The sequence below is a fragment of the Rhipicephalus sanguineus genome, chromosome 2 (assembly GCF_013339695.2).
Source record: "Rhipicephalus sanguineus isolate Rsan-2018 chromosome 2, BIME_Rsan_1.4, whole genome shotgun sequence".
NCBI lineage: Eukaryota > Metazoa > Arthropoda > Arachnida > Ixodida > Ixodidae > Rhipicephalus > Rhipicephalus sanguineus.
This window is the reverse complement of record NC_051177.1, coordinates 95,418,638-95,431,098: the sequence shown is the minus strand read 5'-3', so window position 1 is coordinate 95,431,098 and position 12,461 is coordinate 95,418,638. Positions and strand designations below refer to the sequence as shown.

General features: G+C 45.3%; 1 protein-coding gene across 1 annotated transcript in view; it reads left to right on the top strand.

The window, feature by feature from the left end:
- The window catches only part of LOC119381760 (putative fatty acyl-CoA reductase CG5065), a 33,388-nt gene extending 28,506 nt beyond the window's left edge, over nt 1-4,882 (top strand). The window contains exons 9-12 of the mRNA XM_049412887.1: nt 758-997; nt 2,832-2,961; nt 3,886-4,013; nt 4,678-4,882. Coding sequence (XP_049268844.1) covers nt 758-997; nt 2,832-2,961; nt 3,886-4,013; nt 4,678-4,819 — 640 coding nt within the window. The 3' untranslated portion in view covers nt 4,820-4,882. The remainder of the gene's footprint in view (nt 1-757; nt 998-2,831; nt 2,962-3,885; nt 4,014-4,677) is intronic.
- Nucleotides 4,883-12,461: the final 7,579 nt, after the last annotated feature.

Below are 12,461 nucleotides of genomic sequence, written 5' to 3'. Positions count from 1 at the left end.
AGCACAACGATAACCAAGCAATGCTTAACTCCCATAAACTTTGCTTAGATTTGATCCTGCTTTGCTATACCTTGCTGTTCTTCACCTATCCTTGCATTAATTTGCATTGCGTCGCTGAAGCTTTCCCTCAGCTCTGCTTGTCATTGGTGTTTACGACAGTAAAGCCACGCCTTGCTTTGTTTTGTTTTTGAAACTCTTGAACTTCTATCAAACGTCTTCCCGCGTCCGTGCTTTCTTCTCTCTCATAAAGCGCGTGGTAAAGTTGTAAACATTTCAATGTGTAAACATTCCCAAGAAAAGCGCGTTCTTCCATTAGGAAGACAAGTAACCTTAACGAAACGCTGGCTGCCGCAGCATTCTTCCTTCGGTTTCTGTCTGTCACTTCAAACGTCCGTCTTCCTGAGAACCACCGCCTTCTTTGCTCGATGTGTACATATTTCAACAGGATGACATTGGAGAATTGTTTCTGAAAATACAGGACTAAACAACTGGTTAATTTCCACGGACTGTCATTTATACTGCTGTTAACGTGAATCACCCATTCAAGACATCGTAGTAAAAAGACTCAACAGTCTCAGAAACATTAAGCAAAGGCAATACTCAACTCCTAAATTGGTACGCCTCCTCTTTTGCTGTTTCTCGACGGCTTACTTTATATATCTTTTAGTATTGTTTTATTTCTTGTTTTGTGATTACAGCTGCTAATATACCTTAGTTTAGCTGCTTCATATTTCCGAAGAAGAACATTGTATTCCAGACCTAAAGACATCGAGGTGTACCACTGCACGAGCAGTGCCCTGAATCCATGCACGTGGGCATATATAGCGGACGAGACGCAGAGAGCCATCTGGCGACATCCGTTACCAAATGTGATACGTTTCCCAAAATTCCAAGTGACCAACAGCCACATGTGGCACGATGTTAACCTCTGGTGCCTGCATTACCTGCCAGCCCGCGTCGTGGACCTGGCCTTGAACCTGTACGGCCAGAAACCGAGGTAGGTATCACTCAATCTCCTGTATGGCCATCGCTTTTTTTTATTGCGTTAGTTTGCCCTGCAGCATCAATACGCATTACACAAAATGGTGCAGTTGTGTTTCCTCCATGAAGTCCAGGAGGTTTTAATGGGATGCGGAGTGCCACTGCAAATAAGAGAGAAGAATCAAGAAGAAAAGGCCGGGAGGTTAACCAGACGAGCGTCAATGAGATGAGTCAAACAATCGTAGAGGGCTACACAACATTCGTCCGATGGCTTCCCTCTCATGTAGCTCACGCTGGCAAGGCTGATTGTCACAACCGCTGCGCTATTGTAATTGTCGATCTGGCTTGACAGAGCACACACTGCTCCGAAAACTGCTTGCAGTGTCAATCGAACTTGATAGATCGCATACGCGGCCACAAAACTTCCGACATAGTCTCATATTTTAAACAAACTGAGCAATAATGCTTAATATTTGTGGGAGCAGATAGGTACCAGATCTCAAATGGGCAGTATATATAATCTCGATACAACCTCGGCGAACTTGAAAGCCTGAGAATCACACAAGTGTTTTATTCGCCATAGGCGCTAGGCAATCAAGCTTGACAGATCGCACATCACTGCGCAGAACTGTCTGTCCCAGATTCGCATTTCACTTTAACTGAAGCACTATGGCTAGGTGATCAATTCGCGGTACGTATTCATGAATTCACCTTGACAAAGCTGCACGGCTGAGAATCACAAAGGTATATTAGCAGCATTTAAACAGAACCTATAGGCAGCAGACCCGTAGCCAGTGGGGGTGCCCCAAAGCCCTCCCCCCTCCCCTTCTGAAATGCTGATGGTGGGGGTGTTTTACTGAAAATACATAATGAAAATAGGTGTTTTTTTCTAAAATAGTCAAGGTCTTCAGCAGTTACCCCCCCCCCTTCCCCTTCCCCCGAAAAAATTCCTGGCTACGGGCCTTATAGGCAGGCAACGCGTGCACCTTATCGTTAGCGGATAGGGGCGTAAGTACCGGCAGCTCACCTTCTGAAATTTCAGTTTTTTATTCTCGAAGGTTAAGCCGAAGAACCGGATGTTAAGAGTCATGCGTCACCTCGGCGAGTGCGGGGCAACCTATACCATCTAGATTCCGCCGAAGAGAGGCCACTCTGCTAGGCCGCTTATGGCTAAGAGTGGCTTTCACGAAGACATATTCGTTTCGAATAGGGATGGCCGACAACGCTCTTTGCGACGCCAGCGGCACCGAGGAGACCTTGCAGCATATCTTCTGCGACTGTCCTCGCTACGCTGCGCAGAGACGATCCCTGATATTCGCTCTCGCTCGTCTTCACAACAGACTGTTGACACTAGAAACAATTCTCCAATGTCATCCTGATAAGTCATCGAGAATTCAAGCAACCAAGGCATTGCTCAAATTCCTAAGGACAACAGACTTAGACGAGCGGCTGTAGACTTTTTAATGATGCCTCATACCGCACAAGACTGCCGCTCTGCGCTGTGAAGCTATGCGTGTGCGTGTGTGTTCCCCTCTCTTTCTCTCTTTCTTTACTCTTCTTTCAATCTCCCCATCCCTTCCCCCTGTACAGGGTAGCATACCGCTTATGCCAAACTGTTTAACATCCCTGTCTTTCCTCTCTCCCGTTTTCCTTCCTTCCTTCCTTGGCTAGAATATTTGTGTCAGCCGCGTCTACTTTCGCGAGCCTCTCATGTCCCAACCACTCGTACTTCACACATAGATTTTTGCATGGAGGCTGCTATCCTACGCTGTCTGAGAGTGGATTTTTTTTTTTTTTTTGCGTTAACACAAATCATTTTTTTTAGTTAGCCTTTGAATACCATTCTACAGGTTCGTGTGCCACTACAAGAAAATTCGCAAGACGATAGATTCCGTGCGGTACTTCCAAACTCACGAGTGGCTGTTCAGATCGAACAATGTGTCGAAGCTTCTACAAGAACTCTCCCCCACGGATGCCCGGGTGAGTCTGCGTGTAAAGTGGCATGCGTAGATCTTGGGTTTGGACCCCACTGGCGGCGAGTTGTCTTTTTCGTTCACTTTAGCGCAGTTTCCTCTTATCTCATAAAAACTACGAATAATGCCCCTTGTGACTTCCTTTGCTTCATTATCCCTTGGCTTTTGGCTTCATATGGCTGACATTACGAAAGAACATGTCCATCGATCTATTACCCTTCTTTCCTGTTGCCATGCGAAGGCGCAAAAATAACACCGTTCTTTATGCATTCGCCTAAGACGACTCAAAGGCGAAACCTGCCTTTATCTTCGCATTTTTCTTCACAGACGATTGTGTTGATCCTCTCCGCCCCTCCGCCTCCCGAATCTTTCAGCACCTCACACGGTGTGCACTGCCCCTGGTATCGGCCCACCTTTGACCCAGTGAAGATTTCATTCGAGCGTCATCAGATGACGCCGCCAGATAATCTCATCACGACGGCACAAACTCCGGCTATTTGTGACGTCACGAGATGACGTCGTTGACGAAGTCATGCGACATTGAGGTCATGCTAATTTGTGGTATGCCGACGGAAACACATTCCTTCACTTGAGTATCGAGTAACTTTCGACCTACTTTTATTACTTATTTGTTGGAACATTCGTGTTGTGTTGTTACCTTTGTGTGATAAGCCAACTCTAAGTTGATAAAAGTGACGAGATTTCCAAGCTGGTACGTTTGCGTGAGCTCCTTTTAAGTGCGTAACTTTTATGTGACAACTAAGAGCCCGCACTCCATTTCCACTTTTCCTAGCCAATGAAGCTATAGCGTAGTAATGGTGCCAAAAACTGACTGCGTCGATAAGGTATACGTGTATTTCGCAGTCTATGGGCGTATTACAAACTGTGGCGGCTTGAAGTAGTCAGTAAACAGTGACCGTTTACCTTCCAGTTGTTCAACATCGATGTGCAGCGCCTCGATTGGAGATCATATTTTGAGGGATACGTGTTAGGAATTCGCAGGTACCTGTTGAAAGCCGAAGATTCAGAGCTACCGGAGGCACGGAAACGCCTCAAACGGTAAGCTCAGCTCTAAACACAAATTGCCGTAAGATGCGAATCAGTGACACGAAGAAGCTTCCCTAGAATTCACGGAGGAAAAAAATGTGGAAACGAGGCGTTATTCAACGAATTGATAAATAGCTGTCCGATTCTCGGCTAAAGCAATTCAAAAGAAAGTGCGGAACAAACATATACGTGAGAGTTTAAACAAATCGTTGTTAATATTACACCGTTAGCCTAATAACTCGCATTAAAAGCTGTAAATTCGGGTCACAATAAGATGCGGGAAGGAGACGATATTTCTAATGCTATTTACTGCATCTTTCGAAGTATTTGAGCTCTAAGACTGGGACGAAATGGATCTGTAAATCAACGGAGAACATCAAACGAACGTCAGGTTTTCAAGTGGCATTCTAAGCTGATTGTCTTTCGTGAACTGCCCAGCTTAGATGTCATCACGAAAGAAATGCCGTATACGCTGCCTCCATATTTCGTGCTCCTTTATCGTCTACATTCACCGCCAAAGGACACATTCAAGCCGAAAAAATTGGCGATCCAAGGATATCATAGATTACGTCTTATCTACGATGCTAATATAGCACTGATGCCAATAACGAAATTCCGGAAAGCTTACAGGCTTGCAACTGCTACGCTAGTGCAATTTTACATCTCTCTTTTACAGGCTCAATGTCATGCGCTGGTTCTTGTATTCGGCCATGGCCATGATTTCTTGTGGAGTTGTGGCGATGACGACGACGACTTGGGACATGTACAACTCAGTGTGTGGTTTTGCCACGGGGCTCTGCGATATGGTTGGCTTATAGCGAACCCTCTGATTTTTGCGACCAGAAGAACATAGATAGCGCCAAATACATTAGAGCACATGTTTTTGAGGAAAGCATTAAAATTCTGAGAACCTAAGTTTTTCTAGCGTAACCATTATTCTCAAAGCCCAGTCATCAACATTATTATATCATCATACTGGACAAAATGAGAAGAAAAATGTGAATCAAAACTGTTCCCAATCCATAGACAAATGTCCCCATCCAATAATAAATATTACGAGACTACGCTAAAAAAAATCAAGGACCAAGTCACAGGAATAAAACGCAGGTATCATCTTACGCTCGCGCATTATCCGCTGGTTTTCCTTAAGCTTGTGCCACAAATATGTGGGACACAGATAAGTGTATACGGCGAATGTAAAGACAAAATAGGTCTCAGAGCTCCTACGAACACTGGGTCCGTCTGTACCGCACATCATCCCATATGAATAGGCAGCTGCACATCTCAGAGCTTAAAGGAGTTTGCCATCTAATCATGGTGCGCTCTCAGGTTACCTGAATCAAAGGGGGCTCCATCCCGCGTGCACACCGGTGCCGCAGGGCCTGGTAATCAATCTTAACCAAGCCCTTGTCAGGGTACTACTTTCACCACCCGATAACGTCGCCTCCCATACACGTTTCTCGACCGCGTCCAAGGACGGAGCATCCGGTGCCGCTGTGTTTGGGCATCATTGCCGCACGGGAATTATCGGCTAACGACCACCCTGCGTAATTTAGCAGTGTGTAATCTATACATAACATCGTGCATAGTCTGAATACCGTTTCTGACTCGCGAAATGAGCTCCTTGGAAGTCGCAACGGCTGTGCTTCCTGGGAGTGGGATCCCTGGAAGTGGGCTCAGGGGCGTTAGACCAATTCGGCCAAAATACGCAGCGAGAAAATGGAGTAATGTGCCTATACAATCAGTCTGGTGGCTGCAAGCAGCCCTAACTTGTGGGGATTTCAACTTTTGTTAACATTGTGACGCAGCAGTTAATGCGACCTTTATTAGACCCCCAAAGACACGGCGAAGCGACCTCACCCAAGACACAGATCACAGTCCAGCCGAGTCCCCACATTCGATGACGAGGAGTAACGCCGCATGATGACGAACATATATGAAGAACGAAGGGCTGCCTAATAAACGCTCGCAATATACATATGTCGGCATCACCATCATAATCACAGCATCAATACGTTCCGTGTACTCTTCACTAGCGAGGTCTCGCAGAGTGATATCCTATTTTATGCCTGTAGAATTACTTCGCACCAAAAGTATAACGTTCGATACTGAACGTCTCATCTCTCAGCACCAGTTTAGCAACTCTAAAAGAGCATCAGCTATATTCTCTGCGCTTTAATGGCCGGTCCAACTACATTTCTTCGTCTTGATAATATCGAACGGAATATATTTTTTAACCAGCGGTACCGATGTCATAATGCGCGCCACATGAGGTCCACACCATTTTTGTCTCTGTGCACATTTCTGTTCGTTGATACGTGACGCCTGTGATTAACTGACCTGGTTAAAACGCTTTCTTGTACAGTTTATAGGTTCAAACTCGCGTTTTCGCGAGCTTATCTAACATTGTCGTCTGCTTCTATGTAATACCCTGAAGATCATATCAGCAAACATTGTCAAAACACAACGTATAAGTTCGCCGTCTCCTTCGACTATAATGGCGGCCGAAGGCCCCTGATTTGTCATTCCAAGAACTGTTTACTCGGCATCTTTACTCCCAGAAAACCAAGGATCAAAGGCAGGCCATTGCGAGAAGCATGTCGTCGCTTCATTTCAATTTTTTTCATCCCAGCCAACTAATGCATGTTCATTATGCGCAGATATCGCGAATCTCGAACATGCTCTGGCGGTGCCCCGCGTTACGCGGCGGTGAAGTCACCACGCAGTCAAAATGGGAGATTACCAGCTCCGGGTTCGAAGAGCAGCTGTGGGCAGTCTAACGAGCCCGCGACGCAGCAGAGAGACTTGGTCTTTCTGTTCCGACGTGGGAGCGGCCCGCAATATGCTAGAGCGTGTTCCGAGGGACCAAAATAAAGTTTATTCATCCATCCATCTGGTGTGAAACATGTTGTCTTTTGGACTCGACCAATGAGGGGAAGGGGGGTCGCTGCGATAAACCTTTGCCGCCTAATGGCGAACCCTGCACGCGCTCGTGCCTCCATGCGCCTTTCGTGCGACGGGGACGGCCGGTGTGTTTCACCTCTGCTTGAGCCGCGATCATCGGCAATCCTCGCACGCTTCCACTTGCACATTGAACATACGACGCGCGGGGCGCTGTACATCGATTTCCCTAACGTTAATCAGGAAATATTGTGTGATATATTGGAAGGAATGGGCATAGGCGACGACTGTGTACAGCTTTTGGGGGAGATATACCGAGAAAATACAGTTTGCATAGCATGGGAAAGAATGAGTAGCAAAGAGAACGTTGAGCTTCGCAAGGGGCTGAGACAGGAATGTCCTTTGTCTCCGCTGTTATACATGATGTAAATGGTGAGGATGGAAAAAGCGCGAGAAGGTAACAACGTTGGTTTTAATCTGTCACACAAACAGGGCGGCGTGATGATTGAGCAGAAGCGTGCAAGTTTATTTTATGTGGACGATATTTTCTTATTTGCGGACAGTCGAGATGATATACGGTGGCTGGCGGATATATGCGGAAGAAAATGCGCAGCTTTAGGACCAGGATTTATTGTAACAAAATGTGGATTGTTGGCATTCAATGATACCAATGATCAGGCGGCGTCAATCATTGTTGCGGAATGGGCACCTCCATTCAATTCCAATTCCATTCCGGGGAATTAGAACTTGCCACAATTCCAATCCTTCCAATTCCTTGGAATGAAAAAACTTAGCCCATTCCCACACTGGGAATGGCCAGGCAGTTCAATTCCATTCCTGTAATTCCTCAACGTAGGAAAGGCATCTTGATAGTGCTATCGGGTAAGAATGAACGCTCCATAAAGCTGATGTCATAAGATGCATTAAGAACTGCGAAAGTACGCAAAAACGTTACCAAGGTCGAGGAATAGTAGCTTGGTGACATATCTCATGCAGTACAAGCACCCTACTAAATCCTGTAGGGGCAGTTCTCCCGCTGCCTCTAGTATTTGTATGGTCAGCATGTTTGAACGAATGGTGATGTTTTTATATTGTTTAAGCTTAAATGTGTTAATGCTAAAATGACGACATAGCGTATTTTTATGCTGGTAAAAGTAGTGTTCAACAAGACTAAGCAGTTTTGCCACGCATCTGGAGCGGTCGTGAATATGGAGAAAAGTAAGATTAGGTTAATGGGGAGCAAAACCATCTGGATCTCCTGGTATTAGCTGAAACAGTGCCCCACTTGGACACCTTGCCTTGTACTTTTGCATCGAATAACGAAAACTAGGCCGCTCTGCTCGTCAGCACGCACTCTTGTCAAGCGCGCCTCGCAAACATGGATGGGGTGAGGAGAACTTTCTGTGTTCGCCTGTGCGCAGGTATGCAATGTGTTCCTTGTCCCAAAGGTTATTTACGCGTGTCAGGTACTGAACTGCTCGTGAGATAAAGATAACGTTGTGCATATAGAGTATTCGCCACTTTAGTGTGGAGGTATCAATGGGAACCAACGCGAAGGGATAATTTGTTTGTCCCTTCAGTATCTGCTGGGATAATGCATTTGTTTGTACAGAAGCTTATGCCTCGTTTTCTCTTTTACAAATTGGCAGATGATTCACACTTTTACACCACGCCTACCCTTGGTTCTGGCTAACTAAAGGTGCTCGAGACTGGCCTGATATCCCGGCCTAGAGCAGCAGCTGCCGGTCGCTCGCAGCTTTCTGTACAGGCCACCCACCTTTATTTTATTTTTATCGGCTCAAAGAAATGTTTCTACAACAACAACAACAGCACGTCCGGCAATTGGTCACCAGTTCTTGGCAATCTCTACGTCATAAAGAGTGCTTAGGCGTCCTCGTGATTTTTAAGTGCTGCAATAAAAGTCGCAAGCAGTGCAAGGTGCAAAAAGAAGCTTTATTTTGGTTTTATTCATCGAAATTATGCAACGAAATGGTATGAGCTAAATTGGCGCTTCACCGTTTAGTTCTTAAAACCCGAAGTTGGAATGACGGCTGCTTCAACGGTTGGTTGTAAAAAGAAAAAAAAACAATAAAAGGTTAGATAAAACAACTGCCGTCTGCCTAACTATGTGTTGCGCTTCACAAACATGAGCTGCTCGAAAGAGGTGCTTGACAGCCAATTTCGCTTCTCTGTCATTATCGGGGATGCCGTAGAACACACGCTCTCCACGTGAGCCGACGTCGCATTCACAGTGAAAACTGCCCTTGCGAGGCGGGAAAGCAGGGGAAAGCGGCTTTCGTTCGCTTTCCAAATAGGTCAGGGGCTTAACCGCGTCTGCTCAAGTTCCCTCTCAAAGGTAAGGAGGAATTGCCCCTGCAATGGACCCAGACATATGTTGTCTGATGCTTTTAAACATCAGTCTGCTTGGCCCTGCTTCAGAGTATGCATTCGCGACGGTACTGGCGCTGTCCTGCCCTAACAAAAGAGGCCTCCTCCCCAGCACAGCAGAACGCATCTGGTCGGCTGTTGCAGCTGAACACCAAGAAGACGTAAGGAGGGCGTAGGGGGGGGGGGGTATGCCGCCGCCGTAGTTCCGCACGACGGATACTAATGGCATAGAGCCGCGGTTACGCTAAGAATAGTGACAAACTTCGGAGCAACGCAGTTTATATAAGCGCAGAATTGTAGTAGGCGCGTTGCTTATAAATAATACTGCTATACTGTTAAATTCGAGGCTCTGACTTACTAATGTCTGAAGTTTGAGAAACAGCGCGTAGACGAAAACGTGCTCTATTTTCGGGAAAAGACGTAATTCCATTCCCATTCCATTCCTCCAAGCGCTGTCCCCATTCCATTCCGGGTCGCGAAAATGTGGAATGATCCCGGAGTCATTCCAATTCCGGATTGGCAACTCCGCAGCACTGGTGTCAATAGAGGGCCAAGAAATGCCAAGGGTAAGCGAATGCAAGTACCTCGGAGTATGGATAAATGAGGGTGATAGGTACAGGGAGGTACAGGAAAAAGCCTCGGCAGCAAAGGGAAAGAGGAATGCTGCAATAATGAAGCACATAGCGTTATGGGGATATAATAGGCACGAGGTGCTTCGAGGTATGTGGAAAGGTGTAATGGTCAGTGGTGTGCATGAGGTCAGAGGTACAGAGGTCAGGAATGTCAGAAGTCAGAGGTCAGGAATGGATGTGAATCAAAGGACTGTGGGACGCCTCGCGTTGGGCGCTCACGGGAAGACGACAAATGAGGCTGTAAAGGGCGATATGGGATGGGCAAGTCTTGAGGTGAGGGAAGTTGAGAGCAAAATGAGGTTCGAAGAGAGGCAAAGAAATATGAAAGAGAATAGATGGGCAGAGAAGGTGTTCCGGTATTTGTATAGGAAGAGCATTGACACACAGTGGAGAAAAAGAACTACGGGACTCACCAGTAAATATACGGCTGGCACTGTAAGCGATATGACAATAAAGAGCGTTAAACGAAAAGTCAGAGGGGCGGAGAGGATTTACTGGATGGCAGCGACGGAAAAAAAAAACCGTCTCTGAGTAACTATCAAAAGGGCAAAAAGGAAATAAGGAGGGAGGCATTTTATGATAATTCGAGGGGGAGCGCTTTACTGTTCATGGCCAAAGCAGCTCTTGTAATTCATGGCCAAAGCAGCTCTTGTAATTTTTCTTTCGTATGTTACAATGCACATCCAGCCAGCTTTGTAACAGGTGCAATTTAGACTATGTTTACAAAAGGTTGTAAATAGATGAATCCTGGTTTTCCACCTTACGGTTATGAGGCACGGCATAGTGCAGAGCTACGGTTTAATTTTCCCCATCTGAGGTTGCGGACATGTTATTTCATAAAAGCATATATCCTAATCCTACAAAAAAAAACAACATAAACAATCTTCAGAGCAAACGGAACTGATACTTCCTTGCATATGACTGCAGAAAAACAAATTTATAAGAAATAAATACGCCTACAAGCACCACCTTGACGGTCATTGCGTTATGTCGAGCGTAACTTTGTATGCTAAATCACTGTACAAATGACTGTTTACAAGAAATCGCTATGGCAACCGTCTTTCTTTTGTAGCTGTTCCAGCATTGTAATACCACGTGGTACTTCATCCATCTTCGTCAGAATTGAAAACAAGATCACCAAGCCGTCTAAACTTTTAAATTCTGCTGCCGTATATCTCCAGGGGTACTCTTTTGCTTGTCCTAAGTGTAACAGACCTCATTCGCATTGGTTAAGCGATTAACTAAAGAAACAACATCTCCGTCAGGCACGCACGCGCAGGGTGAAAGTGTTTGACCTCGAGCCTCTGCAGACGCACACTGAGACATCCGGCATATGACCCTGGATAACAAGGAGTGAGGTCAGCTTATTACGAGCGATGGCTAGAAACAACCGCGCCCCTTTCACCGCCTCAAGCAAGGTAAGGGGCATTTCGCGCCTAACGCGCTGCGTTCTGCCTCGTTAGAATGCAAGTGACGTCAACTGTTTGCTCGCGTCCTCCGCAGCTAGTGAGAAAACCGGACGAAAGCTATCTAAACAACTCCCTCTTACTTCCACTGCTACCTGTGACCTTAAAATAGAAACTGGTCTCTACCCTAATGTTAGCCGAGCTCGTTATGTGGCGGTGCCATAACAGTATATCTCGCGATACCATCTTTATGCAAGCAACTGATATTCCGATTAGCGTCATTGCGCACTGGTCTGCACTCTAAAAACACTGTGCACTCTTCTGGTGAGTTAAACGCGTCCTGCTCGGTTAGTCTCCCCTCGGCGTTCAGAAGAAGAGGCTGGTCCTCTTGGCGAACGTTGGACTTCGCGAGGTGGGTAAGCTTCGACTTCTGGCGCTGAACTTGTCGCATAACCGTGGGTTGCCTCGCTCGCTGATTAGCGGTAGCGTCTGAAAGGTTCAGTTTCTTTAAAGAGAAAACGCTAGGACTGATAACAGCTGTATCAGTTTCTTTACAGGGAAAAAGGTAGGACTGATAACAGCTGTAACAACCATATCGACGCCGCATACTTTCTTTTATTGGCGTCTTTGATTTATTCGATGAAGTATACGCCCGCGTTGGTTGAGCTAAATTACTTGAGTACGCAGTGATGCTACTGTCGATTAAGGTGGTTCTACAGTGTACTACAGTGTTCTGTGTTTATATATATATATATACATATATATATATATATATATATATATATATATATATATATATATATATATATATATATATATATATATATATATATATATATATATATATATATATATATATATATATATATATATATATATATATATATATATATGTATGTATATATACATACATATAGGACGAAATATCTTAAGGTAGCCAAGGGGACATGGAAGTGACTAATCAACAAAATTTCATTAATTAACTTTTTAATTGTTGACTTCAGCGCAGTTGTTTATATGGAATAGTTGCTGGGCGTCACTATTTAGAGCATGTCCACTTCATATAAGTCACGAGAATTGCACATAATTTGATATAGTGCTTATTAGCGTCGTGCGATGTTGGTCTAGTTGAT